The sequence below is a fragment of the Gobius niger genome (assembly GCF_951799975.1).
Source record: "Gobius niger genome assembly, chromosome: 5".
NCBI classification, from domain to species: Eukaryota; Metazoa; Chordata; class Actinopteri; order Gobiiformes; family Gobiidae; genus Gobius; species Gobius niger.
The window spans coordinates 18,715,425-18,734,879 of record NC_136856.1 but is presented as its reverse complement, the minus strand read 5'-3'; the positions used below and the strand labels follow the sequence as shown (position 1 = coordinate 18,734,879).

The 19,455-nt window shown below is 40.5% G+C and overlaps 1 protein-coding gene across 3 annotated transcripts in view; it reads right to left on the bottom strand.

The window, feature by feature from the left end:
• The window catches only part of klhl4 (kelch-like family member 4), a 28,104-nt gene that overhangs the window by 7,825 nt on the left and 824 nt on the right, over positions 1–19,455 (bottom strand). For 2 of the 3 annotated variants that reach the window (XM_079556123.1, XM_079556124.1), the window contains exons 2-6: positions 18,143–18,975; positions 7,661–7,834; positions 5,967–6,103; positions 4,988–5,184; positions 487–699 (exon numbers count right to left, since the gene is read on the bottom strand). In XM_079556123.1, the coding sequence (XP_079412249.1) occupies positions 487–699; positions 4,988–5,184; positions 5,967–6,103; positions 7,661–7,834; positions 18,143–18,597 (1,176 nt within the window). In that variant the 5' untranslated portion in view covers positions 18,598–18,975. The remainder of the gene's footprint in view (positions 1–486; positions 700–4,987; positions 5,185–5,966; positions 6,104–7,660; positions 7,835–18,142; positions 18,976–19,455) is intronic. The other variant, XM_079556125.1, reaches the window with a different exon arrangement.

The window sequence follows — 19,455 nt, the reverse complement described above, 5'->3', positions numbered from 1 at the left end:
AGATCTTCCAAGAGTTAATTAGACAAATCCATGCAGACATTTAGAGTCACGTCTAATCTGCAACTGCAGGAAACGTCTGGTTGAAGTTATTGCTACCAAAGAGGGGTCAACCAGTTATTAAATCCAAGGGTGTACTCACTTATTCCTCCCTGTCCCGTGAATGTTTACATGTTTTGGCCAATAAAAATATGATTACACGTAATTGTTTAGGTGGTATTTGTTCAAGCTCACACTGTTTACTTGTGATTTTAGTAAAGATCAGACGACATTTTATGAGCAATCTAGGCCGAAATGTAAGAAATTCCAAAGGGTGTGCTCACTTTTTCCTCCATTTCATTTTATTCTAATTACTGGGTGTTACTGTGTTACTGTGGCTCAACTAAGAAATGATGTGTTTCAAGTTACTGAAACCTGTTTTACTTGACAAAAACAATGTTGTGTCTGGTCGTGATTTCCCACACTGCACGTCGCCTTCACTGGTCTTACTTGAGGCGGAAGCAGCGGGAGGCGGATGTGGGAGAGCAGCACCCCGAGGTCCCGCTGACGATGCTGCACGTCGTAGCGCACCCACAGCATGAGCGCCTGGAAGATGGTCTCCTCGTCGGGCACGTTGATCTCGTCACTGGACAGCAGCTTCACAATCTCCGCCGAGGGGAGCAGCAAAAACTCCTGGTTCTGAATGACCTCCAGGAAGTGTTCCTACAAAGAGAGAGATAATCATCAATCATTATGGAGGATTCTGTTTGGTCTGTGTGTCCTTAAGAGATGAAGGGCGGAGAGGTGAACGGGAATAAATGGGATAAGATAAAGAACAGAGATTCAGGGAGATAGAAGTGAGAGAAAACTAAAAAAAAAAGAGGAAGTAAATTAAACTTGTGTGTCTGTCTTATCCTGTTAATTAAAGTCCTCTCCACAGCAGCGAGCTACAAATCAATAGAATCAAACTCATCCGAAGAGACTCTGTTCAGCTTGGTCAAATATTGAGTGACAGACGGAGAATGGGATTTTCTTTTATAAAAAAAAATCAAATGTAACATGAATGTCCTTCAATGGGATTATATTCCACGTTTAGTTTAGTTTATTTATTTAGAAAAACAGGGACAGTGTACAATAAACATTAACCTCAAGGGGAGAGATGCATTGTACCAGGTTATAGGTCAAGTGCTAATTTCCACCCGTAGTCCCTGGGCAGGCTGATGTTATAGTGGAATACATAAAAACATCATGCATACATGGATAATGGCATTTACATTGACCAAGTTCATAAAAGCAAATCTTCACATACACAACAATCAGATAAAACACACACGCATACATCCGGTCACATGTGGGTGCAAGTTGGTTTGACAAGAGCCATTTCTTTGCCAGGCGTGAGAATGTGTAAGAGTTTATGCTTGTTATCAGCTCTGCAGGCAACTTGTTTCACTGATGAGCGGCCGCACAAGAAAAAGCAGAGTTTCCAAATGCTGTCTTTCGTTTAGGGATCCTGCATTTGCCTCGCACTGTAGAACTAGTGGTTCGAGCTGCTGTTTCAGAGCCCAGAGAGATGAACTCTTTTAGTGGAGGAGCAGCAGCGGTGTCATGGAGGACCTCAAACACAGATGTGTGTGGATTATCAAATTTTCAAAGCTGAGACATTTATGTTTTACGAGGATATGACAGTGATGGGATTGTCTGCCTTTCTTATCGTGAATCTTTAGAGATCTTTTATATAATGACTCAAGTGGCCTGAGGGCAGATTTACAAACTTGTGACCAACTTGTCCAACTTGCATTTAGGTAGGCTCCTGAGGCAAGGGAATTTCCAATGTGTCAATTTTCCCATATTAAATCTGATTGTATTTGATAACTTTTTATGTGCTTTTTAAAGCCTAAATTTGGTTCCAATATGACATCTAAATATTTGACCTATTATGTACACCTTGGCTGGTCATACACTTACAGATATGAACATTTAAAAATAATCATGATGGAGTGTCACAATCCTAACAAGCATTTTAAATTGTGGCAGCCATTGATCATTCAATCCATACTCAGTCGTAGTGAGCAACTGTATGTGCATTTAGCCAATGCAAGACTGCCAATCTGCGCCATTGGCCCCTCCAACACCACTCTCTGCATTTAAATTGGTGAGGTGGGTGAAATGTCTAGCCCAATGACACAGTCACTTGTCAGGGCAAAAACTTCCCAAATTAATAGCTTAATTTGACCTGATAATGGGGGGGGAAATTGCAGCATTTCCTGAAATAATCATTGATCATAACAATTTATCAATGGTCATTATTGGCAAAGGCCCACAGCCTACTGATAATGGTCAAGCGGCCCACGTTTGGGCTCCGAGCTGCCAGTAGATTGCATGTCCAAATGCCCACAGCCTTCAGAGGGGAATGCAATTTGTGGATTAAGTATGTGCCTTATCCCATTAATTAAAATCCTCTCTGCAACAGCAAGCTACAAATCAATCTGGCATCAAACGTGTCCAAAAAGTTTCTTGTCAGCTTGTTAAAACGCTGTTTGGACATCACAGAATAAAGCCTTTGTAAGCCTTTTTAATGAGCTGCAATAAAACTATAGCAAGGATGCCGCAGCTAGCGAAAACTTTTGTTGTCGCTCTACTCCATTACTGTCTTAAAGATTGATCTGCCTTTTTACTGGCCAGCAGCCCGGGCGGCGTTGCCACACTTCGAGGACAAATCCATTAATGCTGGTTCACTATAAAGGCCTCTTTTACAACACAAACATGCAATATCAAACACTGGCGACATAAAGATGCCAGGGCAGTCTATGGCTATATTATTCTTGGTTAGTGTTTTGAACAAGTCTTGATGATGAAGTTGACAGATAAGCCAGATGCACAAGTAGGGAGAAAAACAACTCTATTGATCACCAGCTTGCTCCAGATTACGAGTCCTGGTCCGATCTATTGCCAGAACAGGCTTTAAGAGCTTTACACTGACAGCTTTAATGAAATGAGGAACACATATTGATCCATTTTGGTAATGCACACGGAGAAACACGACTTAACAGTTGGAGCAGTAATTTGCAATTGCTAAGCTACCTTAAATTTAAAGCAAAAGCGAACATGATCCATTTGCACTTAAAAAGATTTTCACACAGTTTAAAACACAACTATATATAAAGTGGGAGCAATTTCTGCCTAAATTGGTCAAAAAATGTGGTCTGATCTTAGTCATAAGAATTAATAAACAGTGTCTGCTTAATCTAATACCACCCAAAGGTTTACATTTTATCATGTTTTGAATGGCCACAACATGTAAACAGTCACAGGACAGGGAGGGAAAAGAAAGTGAACTCAGGAATCTCGCTGAATTGCAACAGTTTTGTAAAGAGGAATGGTCCAAGATTGATCTTGATCACACCAACATCAAAACCCTTTCCCCACTGTGAAGTATGGTGAGAATCATGGTGTGGGGCTGTTTTGCTGCCTCAGGGGATCGTTGTCAACAACGTGCTATCATCAATAGATAAATGAATTTACAAGATATTTTGCAGCTTCTTTTGTAGCAATAACTGCTTTCCTGTAGTTGCAAATTAGACGTGCACAACGGTCAGGATGAATCTTGGACCATTCCTCTTTACAAAACAGCATGATATGATAAATGTAAACCTTTGGGTGGTATTAGTCTAAGTAGACACTGCTAATTCATTCTTATGATTTTGATGAAGATCAGACCACATTTTATGACCAATTTGGGCAGAAATGTGAGAAATTCCAAAGCGTTCACATATATTTTCCACCCACTGTAGACACATTGAACACAACTGAACTATATACGTATTTATTTATTTTATTATGTTGTGTAAGTTCCCTATGCAATGTCACAATATACTGTAATTCTTTGCGATAAAATTGACAACGCATGTCTCAAACTGCTGAAAAAAAAAGGATATCTGGGCTGGGTCATTGCCATGGTGAAACTCGTCTTTATCAAAACAAAACTCTTTCTGCCTCAATGCAGAGAATGGACATCCAGGAAGCTCCCGGTCCTCGCCTCTCATTACCAGAGCGATGGAACAGGAAGTCAGCCTCTTGTGCAGCTTGATGATTAGATTAACCTCCACAGCCCTGGTAAACAGACGGCAGATGTCCTTCAGAAGATAACGCCACCGCACACTGTCACCGCTGCTTCACGCTCCTGACACTATCTGACACGTACATGCATGAAACTTAATCTAATGCAAATATTCATCACGGTCCCATATACAAATATAGAAATCCAATTTTCACAAGTCTAGCTCTAACACAGCAGTATTTCTGACTGACAAGCAAGCATTGAATTAAATAAGGTGAGAAATAATGAAACAATTTCATTTATATTCAAATGTCACTCTAGAACAGTAAAATAAAACATATAGAATGTGTTGGTTATACAACTAGTGGCCCAAGCAATAGCATAACAAACAATGCAACTTTAATTACTCTCTTAGCCACAAATGCTTCATGGAACGTTACTCACTCATTGTCATTTAAAATTATATTCTTCTTCTTCCTTAAAACTACTACTGGATATGGAGTTGAATATTTTTTCTGATTCATTATACACAAAAACGATCATGGATTTTTCATGTGTTGATTTTTGGCATAGCTGTTGTATCCTTGGGCAAGACACTTCACTCATCTTGTCTAGGCATGAGAGTGGTGTGTGATTGCTAGTGGCTGAAGGGGCCATTGGCGCAGATTGGCCAGTCTACCCCAGGGCAAATGTTGCTACATTTAGATCTTACCAGCCTTGAGTGTTTGGAAATGCGCTTTGTACTAGCATTGGTCTACATTAGAACAATTTCTCATTTTCTTTTTAATCAAAATTGGAAGTGCGTTTCGAATTAACACCAGCAAATTCTCCTTTGCAGCACTCAGTCAGTGCAATGAGAAACCACTTTAATAGAGCCATTCCTTATTACAAAATAAATTATTTAGCCCACCGCAGTCGTTAAACGCTGTGGAGCCTCAAATAAAAGCTTCATACCATGGTGTAGTTATGAGCCACGTTGAGTAGGTCCGTACAGCCCTGGGCGTCTGCAAATGAGCGGATACCAAGGCAGTTTGAGGGATGGAGCTGTTTCATCAGGAAGTTGCAGCAAACCTGGATGACCTGTGAAAGCTGAAGGAGGCACGCCGCTGCCAATAAACTCTCTATGGTTTCCTCTTTGAGCTCAAGGACACCTGCAATGTCAGGGCAAGCAAAATATATAGTCACTTGACAAGTGGATATAGCCGAAGCACCAGCATGGGGGGAAGGTAATGCATTTCAAATTTCTTCTCTGAAACCCTCGCAATAAAGTGATAGTTATGGCACAGAGAATTAGACGGTTGCAATATCTCACTTTGCACAATGTCCAGTGGTATAAATTGTGTCAAATGCTGCACTGAAGAGAGGCAAAATGTCACTACATCTATGTGAAGAGTTAAGGTCAGGTCAATAGGGCAAGGACAAAGATGGTAATAGGGCTCAGCACTGCCTAGTGTTTTAGAGCATTGTGTACAGTTTTAAGATACAGACCAAAAGGAACCCGTTGATAGATTATGTGCTTATGTACAATGTACCCTGAATTTGAAGAACATGTTTGTCTTAAATATCTTTACAACTGTTATACAGGGCATAATACACTCTCCAAGTGCCTGATGTTTCACCCAACAGATTTCTGAAGCACCACCAGCTGTATCTGAATACTCTGTCAAACACTGGTATTTACAAATATAAAATCCGATAGATTGAGTCAACAAAGAAAGACCAACCTGTCTATAATAACGTTCTGTAATTCTATATTTACATGGATAACTGTGGGTTCTTTTGACTTGTTTCATTCATTTTACATATACACAATCCAATTTGCTTTTGCTGTGTACAGCACATGCATCTAAGCCCTATGTAAAACCAGTGTATTGATTTTTGCCTTTTTCATATCCCATAACTTGTTGTTGTGAATGTGTTTATGGGCACTCACCCGAATAGGCGAACTGGACCAATGACCGCAGCGCCTCTGGATCCACGCCCTCCATCTTGATCTCCTCCTGTTTGGCCTCCCTTACGTCGTTGGTGAACATGGCGGCAAAGTAGTCCGACACAGCACTCAGCACCAGTCTGCCGAATGAGCCAGACATAAATTATTGCTCCGGCTTTACATGTCTTTAAATGGTTACTAAATCAAAGCAGATGTATCTTATCTCCAAATGACATGTTACAACAGTGAACATGCTCAACAGTGACATTAATCAAGCCGTGATTTTATACCATCCTCTGAGAAATCAGCCTCACTCCACTCGGCAATAGTGTTTAATTTATGGCCTTGCCGAATGTACTGTACCTAATAGCTTTAGCAGCTCAGTGCATAATTACGTTAAGTAATTCGTAACTCTACGACTCAACTGCAGATTTAAGAAGCAGTGAATTATAATTTACCATTACATAAAAATGAGTTTCAAGCATATCTGTTGCTGTTTTAGTATTTATAATGCAGTTTGTTTACCGGGGGTTATAGATCTTCAAACAGCTTTAGCTCATGATTTGTGCATCTGATACTTCACAGCAGCAATAGCGGTGGGAATATGGAAAAACATGGTACATAAAACTGTAATAACAAGCTAATTATAGTAATTACATGCAAACGTGGGACACACATAATTAATTTCCCGGTTATATGACTAAGTCTAACCATAACACAGCACAAAGAACATAAGGAATCAGGAAGTTGTATGTAAGAGTAGTCTCTCTGTTTAAGACGTGTGGGGATCCTTAAATAAATAAAAATTCTGTATTAAAATTGGTAATAATATTGAAACTTTTTATCCCTATACCACGCTATTTCTATCCGATTGCCTTGTTAGTGCTGTAAAGAAAAGGACAACTATGAAATGTGGAAATTTCTGTACCACTTTTACTCTATGTAGCATTTTGGAGCTTGTTTGTAAAAAATAGCCCAGAAATATCTGTGGCTTTGATTATTTTGAGTAAATCAAGAAAATTGTGACAACATGACTCTCAGCTTTTCATTCTGAAAAGTGAAATATTAATGATAGAAAGCATTCTTTTATAAGGCCGGGTTGATCCATTATTTATCCCCTCCATAGTCACACACCGGTGATGGTACCTGTGTCCTGAGGCGAACTGATGGGGAAAAGGGGGAGAAAGGCGACCAATGCTTTACCACAACAAGTCCGTCCATGTCCCTCAGCCTCATTTAAGGCACAGAGGGCGCTGCGCCTCGCCCATGGACACACAGGCAGAATATGTATTAGCCATCTCTTTACAAATAATTGTTTTCTTGGGGTGTGGAAACAAAGTGCAGTAGGTTGCATTCAGGTAAATTCATAGCATTTGAGGCCAGGACAGACGAGAATGCTGAAATAGAAACTGTCAAAATGCAGGCATATGTAAATCGCTGTAATAATAATAGCAATGCCCTTTAGCTAAAAATATGACATAACATTCTGTGAACGCAATGAGTCTTTGTAACAAACTCCCATTTCTTACACTAGGCTGAACTTTGGCTTTCTTTCTACAGTCTTAATCAATCTGTCTTCTAAAATAACGTCTCTAGCCCACGCCCTGTGCCCCATCGACTGAAACTAATGAAGTGCGCCATGGTTTGCTCTTACACACATGTACAAAGTAATTACTTGAATCCGAGCTCAATACAACCTGTGTGCTGGGATCTTGTGGTCTCCGGCTATTAGGAGCACATCACAGAGCTGCTTGTGTTGGAGGTAGGTCTCCATCTTCCTGAAGGTCTGTTCTGCATGGTCTGCGGCCTGGAAAAACTCATCGGACGAGCTGCTGCTGGTGTTCATCTTGGAGAAAGTGCTCAGAGCCAGCCTTTTGGAAGATACAGAGGAAAATATATAAGACATTTTGCCTCAGAATTTTGATTTGATTTGATTTATTTGAGCAATTATTTACATTATTTACATTAATATATTTACATTCATGTCACATGAAGCCAAAGAAAAAATAATAACTCAAAGGGAGTAGGCCGAAGCAAGAAAGCTTATACGTGCCTACCCCATATTCAAGATACTAAATGCGCTTCAGGATTTTTTGTAAGAGAATACAAACAGTAGCAATATAAGATAAATGTTTTTGAAGCGCATGAGTCCAGCAGCAGGCAAATGTTCACATTGCTTGCAAATAAGTTCATATGCATCATTTTCTTTTTTCTTTTTCTTTTTCTCTCATATATGGGCAAACTCACACTACTCTGTGAGTTTACCCATCAATGATTTACAGATATGTTGTTGCAGATTTCAATAGTACAATTGTTGATTAGCAGTACTGATAATTCGAAGCATTTAGATGTCACAGGTTGAAAATCTGATGGGACTTACAAGAACACTTCTATTGATTTACTTATTGATTAAGTATTACATTTGTCTTAGTGTGTTTGATATACATATATACATATATACATATATACATATATATATATATATATATATATACACACACATACAATATAAATAATATAAACAGTTGTATCCCAGGGCATTGTGTTTCTCTATCCCAGGAGACAAAATGGCCTTGGACGCACAATCAAGGGTATCCTTTGGTGAACAGAGTGAATTTTGATTAATTTATTCATTGTGCACACCGGGGCTTTGATTGACAGTCTGGTTTGCGCGCTTTTGTGTTTGTTGAGGCCTGCATTCATTAGTGTGCATTTGTGTTGTGCCGCTGGGTGTAGATTTGTGATAAGGTGAGCTTAAATACTCTGTGGTGGTGGTTTACTAAAGTATTTAAAATCTAAAATGGTCTCGATGTGATTCCCATTGCGACACAGCCTTTGACATTCGTCCTGTCTGGTAGGAGCACACTTTGTGACCACTTCAGACTAAACAAATTAAAAATGAAAAGCTTTATAGCAGGTGCATGCACACATACAGAAAGAAGAGGAAAAAATGGGAAAAAATAATCATCCCTTTAATACTGTATCTCTCAGTACGTTGGAATTTGTTTTTCTTATAGTTAAAAGCATTTTCTATATAAATGCGCACCTGTAGGTTTAAATCTTGAATTTCATCACATACTTCAATTTGATTTGACTGTAATTGCTATGTGTCACCTCCACTTTGAAATAAACATTGTGACAAAAGATTCAGGGCACAATTGGGTTTACACAGATCGCTTTTGTGTCATCACATTCTCACGGAACTTGAGCGTCTTTCTGCCACTTAAAGCTGAAATTAAAAGTGTTATTGGACTCAGTTCCAAACATAAGCGGATAACAGGCAGCGCAGTCCAATGGGATAAGCCACTAAGACAATCTGAGCAACAGCTTGTCCCACAACACCGCCCCAGTCTTTACAACTGCCTATCTACGGGTACACATGTATTTCAGACAGAGGGACTTAGCCGTAGTGAAACAGCTTGAGTTCTGCTCCCAACAGGCTGATAGATTATATGCTGTTTCACAGGCGCCAAAATAATCCCGCAACAAATAATGCACCCCCATGCATTTGGTGTCCTTCACAGAACAAGTGCGCGTGTTGACATTTAGGGTTGTTTGTCACGCTGCATAACAAGATCCAAGTTTTGTCTCCAAAGGAATTGACTGTCATCTCGTGGTTCCTCTGCTGCAAAAAGACTGATAACATTGGTGCGGGGGTGCGGGTCATTACAGGGTCTATTTAAAGCCACACTTTATTTCCAGGCCTATTACTGTTCATATCTGATATAAGAGCTGCATAGACTCATAAACTTAGAGATTTGTCAATAGAAAGTGAAGGCAGTAATACTTGGCAGCTCCAGTGTATTGACACAAACTAAGATTTATAATGAAACAAGGGTGGAGTGGGAGGCCAATATTGAGTCACTCATTAAGTCACTCACACAAACACATTTAGGTTGTTTGTCCATCTGGTTATTACTGCAATACAATAAAGGTATAGTTGTTACATGATTACAATTAAATCAAGGCCACGTTGCACTGACGCTGTAGACTTAAGTCACTTTACAAACAGTGGTGTGTGCCGCCTGGGCCAGCGTGGTCTTCTCTGCTATATGGCCAAATGAAGAATAAAGAAGTGTAAAATAATGACATAATGGTCTATTCAGTTTGTAATTTATTTATATTGAGTTTATTTATAATGAGTTGCTTATATTGGTATTGTTGAGGTGCAACAGTAATTTCCTACTCTAAAAGTGCCTTAAACACCAACAGATTGAGATACCCCTCTGTTGTCACGATGAACCATGGCCGCACATATGATTGACTCTCAGTGTGACTGACAGAATTATCAGCCAATCAAAATTCGTTGTACAATAGATACAGACGGCATCTCTGGAATCGCCCATATATGATCATTTTTGAAAACAGTTAACAGTTTCTCTAATTATTCAAAAACTACTGTAACAAAAGCTGAATTATGAATATATTTTTCTACTAAATAATGATACAAAGACATGGGGAGGAGCAAAGTGGTTCTACAGCCCATAAATACATGAATAACGGAGAATGCTAACTTGATGCTACATGTTAGCATCGGGCTAATGCTAACGGTTGGCTAGCGCTTGCTACAACTGCCGTTTTTCACTTCTACTAAACAATCTGTTGCGACAAAATATCCATATGGGCCCGATTTACACTTGACTTTATTTATGTGTGATAAATAAGTTGATATTCCACCAGAAAATGGCTAAAAAGAGTGGAAAATTGTGTTGCTCTAAAGATTCTATTTTCCCCTTCGGCAAAGCCACGCCCCCTTCTGTGACGAGATGCCGTATGTATCTATGACAGCGTGCCTCCCAGGGCCCGCTGTCCCTTGGGGCACAGGGCAAGACTAAACCGGATAAACAAAACATTTCTCTCGTGAAATGTCCGAACGAGGCAAAATTAAGTGGATTGATTAATCACGGATATTTGGCGCCGTTTCTTTATGAGGAGCTTCGGTAGCAAAGCAGCGGGAACGACAGTGGGACGTAGACGCTTGGCTCCGCGGACAGGAGAAGAGTTTCCCCACGTCAGCTGCGCTGGGACTCGGGCAGGGAACAGGTACGGGACGATGAGCGCTAAAAAGGCATCCCTGGGCGTCCCACATAGCACCAAACTGTAAGTCCAGCATCTTTTTGTTACTTTGGATCTTGCGTTTCCGTTGATCTCTGGTGTCTCGCGCTGTTTCCACGTTATAACGTGCTCGTCTCCGCCTGTCATGTGTCGCGTGTTTCCGTATACTATTACGAGTGTTCCCGAAGGTTTTGGGTTTTGTTTCCTTTGGCGAACAAATGCCCCGTAAAAAAGCTGTTTTATCCATAGGCGTATTATCGATCAGTTTATATGCGTTTGAGTGAGTGAACGCAGGTTGCTGAAGGCCCTGACTGACACCCCACGGCCCGCCACTGGTTACAACCGTATTTAAAGGTCCTATATCATGCAAAATCGACTTTTTGGAGCTTTTAGCCATGTTGTTATGCTATTTCTTTATCAAAAACACCCCCAGAGTGGTTTGTGGCTTCATTCACGCAGCTCTCAGTAATCCTCCTGAATCCTGCTCTCTGAGCAGCTGAGCCGGCCTCTCCTGGTGAACGACTGAGTGTTCAGTTGTGTCGTAACAGCGGAACGGAAGTGCTCAACGTCTGTAATGTAATGTAATGCTTACGGACGGATTTTAATTTGTAAAACAGCGTTTTCATTATGTCTGTCGTAAGAGAGAAACAAAGAGAAAAACAAAAATAAAAAAAAAATAAAAAAAAATAAAAGGATGTGCCCGAGGTGCTTCCAGGTCAGCTGAGGCCAAAACAAACACCCCTGAGCGTCTGAACAGATCAGTCATGTTTGCGCTGCAGCTGTGAAGATGGAGCTCGTTACCTACTCTGGACACACCTGTTCTTTATTCTTAACTAACGACAATGTCATGGAGAAAAAGAAGCGCGTTTGGCTACGGAGTTTATTCAACCATTTTCAAGAAGAGGCCACTTGTCTAGCTGTTTTTTTTTCTCCGGGATTCAGCGACTATCACCAAAATATTGTTTTTCTGTGACTGTCTCTGATGGATGTTTGGTGAACCTTCGCCAGAACCAAAGTGGATTAACTTTTATAACCAACGCAAGTCCCATAATGTAAACAGCGATGGACCAGAGCGGTGAGTCAATCCAAACGCGGGTTAGCTTGTGTGTTAGCATATTAGCATGTGTGTTAGCCATTTATGAAGCTGCGTTGCAGATGTCAACTCCGTATAACTGCATCGTGAAGTAACTTCACTTATTGTTGTTTATTTATATTACGGTAAAGTTATATGTGCGGAGAGAGGGGGCGGAGTTAACTGAATCGAAGCGTTGTGTCTTCCGGGTTCGAAAAATACCTCCAGAAAACACTTATATTTATCACAAAAATGAGTGCTCCATAATGGTAGAGGTACAATATATCATATAAATGCCTATACTTAGCTTTGGAATGGCTAAAATAGCATGATATAGCTCCTTTAACATTGCTCTCCATGGTGTTCAGATACTTCCGTCAGGGAGCAAACTGACAGTTGTATTTCTGCGCTATAACTAATTGGATTAATCAACCAAGAATTGTAAACTAATTCAGTGACTCAAAACATGCTATTTGCTCAAAGAAGAGGTTTGAACACTCAGACAGCAGGAATGACATCACAATGGCGCAGGAAACGTGCAAGTTTGATGCAAAACATGTTTTGTCTCTTCCATCAATATATCCTGTTCATTTATTTACCCAAGAAGTTTGAGATGAATCTCTACTTTGAAGGAGACCTGGCCAAGAGGCACCGGGGACATGTATAAAACATGTAACAAATAATTTGCCTTTTACAGGCTTATTGAGAAAATGCGAGATCAAGCAATAAGACAACTGTTGCTTGCAGGGTTATTCTGCACCTATATGACCTCTTTCATCACCACCAAGGAAACAATCGTACAAGCATTGACTGGGCCAGTCTTGCCAAAGATTTTAACGGCAGTATCCAGTACATCCACAGTTGAAAATCATAGTATTTATTAGTGCTGCAACTAACGATTATTTTGGTAATCGATTAATCTACCGATTATTTTTACGATTAATCGATTAATCGCTTGGCTGTGAAAGGTGCATGGAAATTGTATTTCTTAATTTTTTTTTATCACATAGAGCTAAAGTGGCGCCGTTTGAGGACATGTTGATGGAGTAAACTTAAAGTAAACGTTTGTAGGAGGCTCTTTGTGCTAATTCTACTTTCTGATTGGACGAGACAAAGACAGATATTTATGAAATTCATAATGTACAAAACACTACAGACCCTAACTTTAAAAACAAAGTAGGTTTTCATCCAAAATACATAATTGTTATGTCTTTTTTGCTCTATTTTAGTCTGTGTTTGCTAGAAAACGATTAATCGATTACTGAAATAGTTGACAACTATTTCAGTAATCGATTAGTTGTCGATTAATCGATTAGTTGTTTCAGCCCTAGTATTTATATCTTCCACCAGGGTGATATCCAGCACATAATAAACAAGATCAGAGAGTTTCTGATGTGTCAGTAGAAATACTTGGTGAGGGCTGTAATGCTTGGCAGCGCGGTATACTGGCATTATGACTGATACTAGAACTGCAGCAGACCTGATTAACTCTCTCTTATAAAGTTTTAGGTGACTTTCATTCTTTCATTACCAAAGCATCTATATTACCCCATGGAGACTTGCTGATATTACCTGTTGGTTACTGCTGTTCTATAGTGAGCTCTTTATTGCAAGATTTTATGCTAAATAGAGGAATAATTTATTGTCCTGCCACAGTAATTCCCCACTGAGTCTTGCCGAGTAACACCAAACAAGACTGAATAAGCAATGCCGACCATAAAACCAAGATACATTGCCTTTGTATTGGCTCAGAGGTATAGTGTGGGGATTTTTCATGCCACCAATCTTGCAGACACTAATTGCTTCAGTATCACATTCGAGGGACCAGTAAATTTCGGCGAGGTGTAAATTTCCCTTTACTAGTGATCATCAGAGGTATAGCCCAATTTCACTGCAGGCACTAAAAAGCAAAGCAACTCCAGAAGAAAGAAACTGCTTTAGGGACATGGTGTATTACAAAACAATATGCAAAGAGTTTTAATACTGGCATAGTTGTCTGAAAGGTTCATGATGATAATTTTTCAAACAGAGCAAAATACCTGGAGTACTGTCATCCGCTCTTCACACGTACACCGAGATCACACCATCGCACAAATTGTGAAGCCGAGAAAAAGATGTTTGAAATGCAGCGACGTTGTCATTTTTCACGGTTGGAAAAGAGTCTCATATAGATGAGACCTTGAATCCCTATGAGCAACTGCTTTAGCAGATCAATAATATCAGTGACACTGGAAGGTGAATGTGTTTCTGATTGAACACGCTGAATGGAAATATGCATTTCAAAATGGATTAAGCTGCCGTTTGCCAAGGCAAGCAGAATGATCTCACAATGCCTCTAAATGTTTGCATATGCCAAGCCAGCAATCAATAATGTCCATAGACCCAGCCGTCAGTGTAAAGCTGTATTACTGGAGGAAAACAAATACTGCGCAACAATATAACTTATATATGAGATGGTGATGTTGCAGCTGCTTTATTTAGCCTATACATATTTTTTCTGTACTTTGTGAGTGACATATAGCCCATTTACATACACTTTTTTCTAACATAATTCATTACAATTTGTCAATTTGGCTGAATGTATTTAGTAACAGAACCTGTAGCATTACATCTGCAGTAAATGAATAAATCGAGTACAGGCTAGGTGCTGCAGTGCTGAGCACTACATTAAAAAGAAAAATTCACAATATATTGAAAGTGCATTATTTGTGCAGGCGCATGTCAGAGAAAAATCTGCCGATGTTTGCAGAAAGCGTCTTTCGCAATGGCAAGTTAGCTCATATAGTCCTAAAGGCTGCCATCGCTACTGATAATCTTTGCATAATTTATTGATATGCAGGAGCTGGATAGTAAACATGCTAATCCAGAAAAGCCTCTCAAACATGTATGAGAGAAATGATTCTCACATTGCTATTTCCTTCATTGGTTGCAGCAGCTCATACATTACATCAAGTTTTATACTGTTCTTTGGCAGGATTCTCCCTATGTGTTATCTGAGATTTATAACCTACTTCTTTTCTCATTTTTTGGATTCTTAAACTTCATGATCCTTGTATGAAAATGTGTTCTCCATGTTTGACCCATTCATCTGCTTCAAGACAATTTGCAGCATTGTACGACGTGTTTTGGGCTGATGGAAACCCATCCGAGAAGATAAAAACTCCATGCGGGACGGCCCCACACAGGAATTGAACCTGGAATTTTCTTGCTATGAGGCCAGTGCTACCGCCATCTAGTATCTGTGCCACCTACTAGCATCCATGAAGTATTCTTATTACTGCTTTTGACAGCAAACGACAAGGCAGTATTTCTTCTCTATAAAGCTGAAAGAGAATTGAAATATCATTCAAAGTAATGCTTTGCTGACTCAAGCTTCAGTTAATGTTTATGAGGACAGGTCAGGGTCTCCATCCCATTTAGGTTAACTTCAGTCATATATTTTCTTGGGTTATGAGGAGAGCTGGGCAAACATAGCAGGACATTAGAAGCAAGGGCACACACTAACAGTGTATGATTGTCATACTAATAGTTTAAAGCAGTGTTTCCCAACCAGGGGTACGGGGACCCCGAGGGACTACTTGAGCACTTAGCAAAATAAAGTATTTTGTCTATATTTTGAACACCACACTAATCATCAAACATATTGGCATTATCCTCGAGGTAGGGGATATGTGGAGTATAAATGAACGTCTCAAAGGGTTCATGAAACAATAAAGGTTTTAAAAACACTGATTTAAGGGATATCTTTAACAGCATCGGTTTATCGCGCGATAGGCATACTCTAGGCATGAATATTGAAATACAACTGGGTCCTGTTATTATTGACTGCCTGCCATATGGTGAAGAAATATGATTTCATTGCTTTGTTGTCATATTGTTTATCTCTTATTAGGTCAATTTAATTGATAAAAACAAGATTAAAGGGCAGTGTCACATTTGGACTGCACATAGGCCAATCAGGTCATAAGTAACTATTTTCATGATTACTGAGCCAGTACAAGTATATTAATGGTAATATTGTTGTAGTCCTGGCAATTTTAGACAAAATGACAACAGATAATTATACTATAATTTTGATGATAAGCATACATAGCAATGCCTGATTTCAATTGTGGGACAAAAACAACAACAGGGAATCAAAGAAGGGCATGTAGATTCTGGTGTAGCTTCATGTATGATTAGCACCGGAAATTTGTTTGTGACTGTCTGTGGCAGTTTACTTTACAACAAAACAACAGCAAGAATTCTTCAGATTTTGACCCTTGATTGCAATGTGTTCCATCATTCGGTTCTTCTGCCCAGCCATGAGCATGCATTACAATAAAGTGTCTAATGTGCATCTGCAGTATTGCATCTGCATATACAAACATGAACAATAGGCCGGGATGCATGTGGGTGGGTTTGAGAGTGTGAGTGTGGGACAACGGATGCAGATTAACCAAATAAACCAAATTTAGAAAAAAAACGACTGAAAAGACTGGATTGGGGCAGTGGTGTTTTTTATATTCTGGCATCAGTCTAAATCTGTTGGTGGAGCTGTGTTTTACATGGACAGTGAGAACTCAAGGTCCCCATGAGAGCAGCTCACTTACAGATTCTAACTCTGAGGCAAATTTGTTATGCATGCACTCTTTACACGCCGGGACCTGCAAACGTGAGCTTCTGCCAATTATGCCAACACAAAACAGCATTTCTAAAACTGTGTAATGTGTACATCCTCCAGACATGACCGTTAATGACTGACAGATACAGATAGATTTTTTTTACTTTTTGCTTGATTCCAACTGCACACCCAAAGCTTCTTTAAACAATAATATGTTTGTTTGCAATTTGTGTAACATGGCAAAATTTGCATTTGTTGTCCTGTCCATTAACAGGTGTTGTAATGCCAGATTTAAGTGTACGCTTCAGTGCCTTCATTTTGGCATAAAGCAACATAAAGCTTTGTTGTGTTGTTCTAAAGAGATCAAAGATAGTGAAGAATCTAGTGATCCAACTAGCCCAAAATGTCACGGGCAAGATGAAAGAGAGTCAGTGAGCTCATCCTTGATGCACGGGGCTTTTAGTCAAAGAGCTACCTCATGCACACACCATCTTAACCTTTACCTCCTGATGGGCAGTGTAATCATGGCTTCTGTGATAACCACAAGTCTAAATCTTGTAAAATAAATGTACAGTCCTAATGACTGGACCATGTAACTTTAGCTTTTGTTCCTTGCACTCACCACTGTCCTCTGCAGTTGACCTTTTTATGTGGAAAAAAAAAGTTGATATCTGTGCGTAATTAACGTGACCCAGCGTCTGTATGAGTGGTCACCAGGGCGCCTTTACTTTCCACCACAGGGATCTCTTGGACACTCCGGGATCAATTGTTTGGAAGGACTTCACTGCTTTCACTCACCAGAAAGCCTACAAAACAATTGATCCTGGAGCATTGTAGAGACCACCACGAAAATATGCACAAATATCAACATATTTTTTGGAATAAAAAGTTGCATAATGCTCCTTTAAGCCTACACTATGGAGACTGTGGAAAGTTCATTCTCTGAGAAGTAATGTAAAATCAGCCTTGTATCTAGACCGCAACAGAAGACAGAGGAGTGGTACTGCCTGCCTTCCCAGCTACTGAATAATTAATTGGTTGCTTTATTGGTTTATTCAGTCTGACACCCAGCTGTCCCCAGGTGAGCATGTTGTGGCTGCTGCAGAGGCCAGCAGATTAGTTTACAAGTGTAACAAGCATTAAAATGTGTATATGATATTAAGTTGGGGAAAGAATATAATGATTAATGTTGGCGATTGAGTGCTGTTCAGGGGATTCATTAAATCCAACATTCAGATACTTAATATAAGAACAAAGCCAAACTCACACATGTGCCCCCAGCAGGCTAAAGTCCTGGTAAAGTCATGATTTCCTTCCAAAAATCCTGATTTTACCAGGACTTTAGCCTGCTGGTGGCGCATGTGTGAATTTGGCTTAAGATTCAAGTTTAAGTACCAGTGTATAACCAAGTGCGCTAATTTGTTCAAAGTCTTCTTCTCTCAATCATACCTTTCTCTGGCCTCAACCTCTGGAGCCTCTTCCGTGCTGCTCTTGACATCTTCCTGTCTGGTGATGCTGTCCTCTTTCCTTGGAGTACAGGGCAAGGAGGAGCTCTTTGGACTCATCTCACTGACTTGTACCCCCTGGATGGTGCTGTGTTGCTGATGCCACGAGTGCTGACCCCCCCTGAGGCAGACAGGTGTGGGCCCTGGTGTTGGCGAAAGGATGCTGTGCACAGGACTGCTACTCTTCCTTAGTCCACCGGCATTTCTCTCCCTCGAGTGACTCTTGAGGCGCCCGTGAGCAGGTGTCCCTCTGTGTTCCAATCCCCCGTCCTGCGGGATGTATCCCCCCATCCCACCACCACCTCCACCGCTGCCGGCCGAACCCTGGGAGGAGTGACTGAACCATCGCCAGCGCAACCTCAGGATCTGCTTCACGTCAAAATCCTTCTTCCCGGACATCCTCCTCCTGTGGGTTTAGCGATTAAGGCAACGGAGCGACGAGCCCCAAAAAACATGGAGAGCACTGGGGAGACTGGAAAAGACGTCTAGGCTGTGTGTTATTGTCTGAGTGCTATCATGTCTGCACCCCCGTCTCCCTCCTCCTTTCCTCCGTTGTTCTGCCGCTGGATCCAGAAGCAATCGTCCGCAGCTTTTGTTCCTGTGTCTCAGACTATACTACCCTTCCTCTAACTCACGCGCTCTGTCTTTCTCTCCTTTCTCTCTCTCCCCCTCAGCTGCTGCTGCTGATGCTGCTGTGTGCCTCTGGAGCTGACTTAATGCACATGCATGATCCACCCCCATTCACCTCCCCTCTTTTTTTCCTTTTGCTTCTCTGTTCTGCCAGGAAAGACACATGAGAAAATTGTCTTTGAAATACTTTATATTTGCTGTTGATATGCTTTATACCGGGGCAATGGCAAGCTCGTGAGTAGAGGGAGGGATGTTAATACACAGGTTGATGAGAACATGAATCAAATCAAAAGGGGGAAGGAGAAAGTGGACTGGCTGAAGCATCTGATTAAACCATGCCGTCTCAGATACGTACAAGTCAAGAAAATACAATATGGATTTCATTCAAAGCCACACTACAGAACATTTCAGGATACATGTGGCCATGTCAGAAAATGGTAATGGTAAATGGCCTCAACTTATATAGCGCTTTTCCACCTACATTAGGCACTCAAAGCGCTTTACAGCAATGATCCACTCACCCATTCATACTCTCATTCATACACCAATGTACGCAGACACTGGGTAGAGAAACTGAACTGTTGAAAAACAAACAAAGGTCAGCTATTACCAAACAAGCTCCTAATA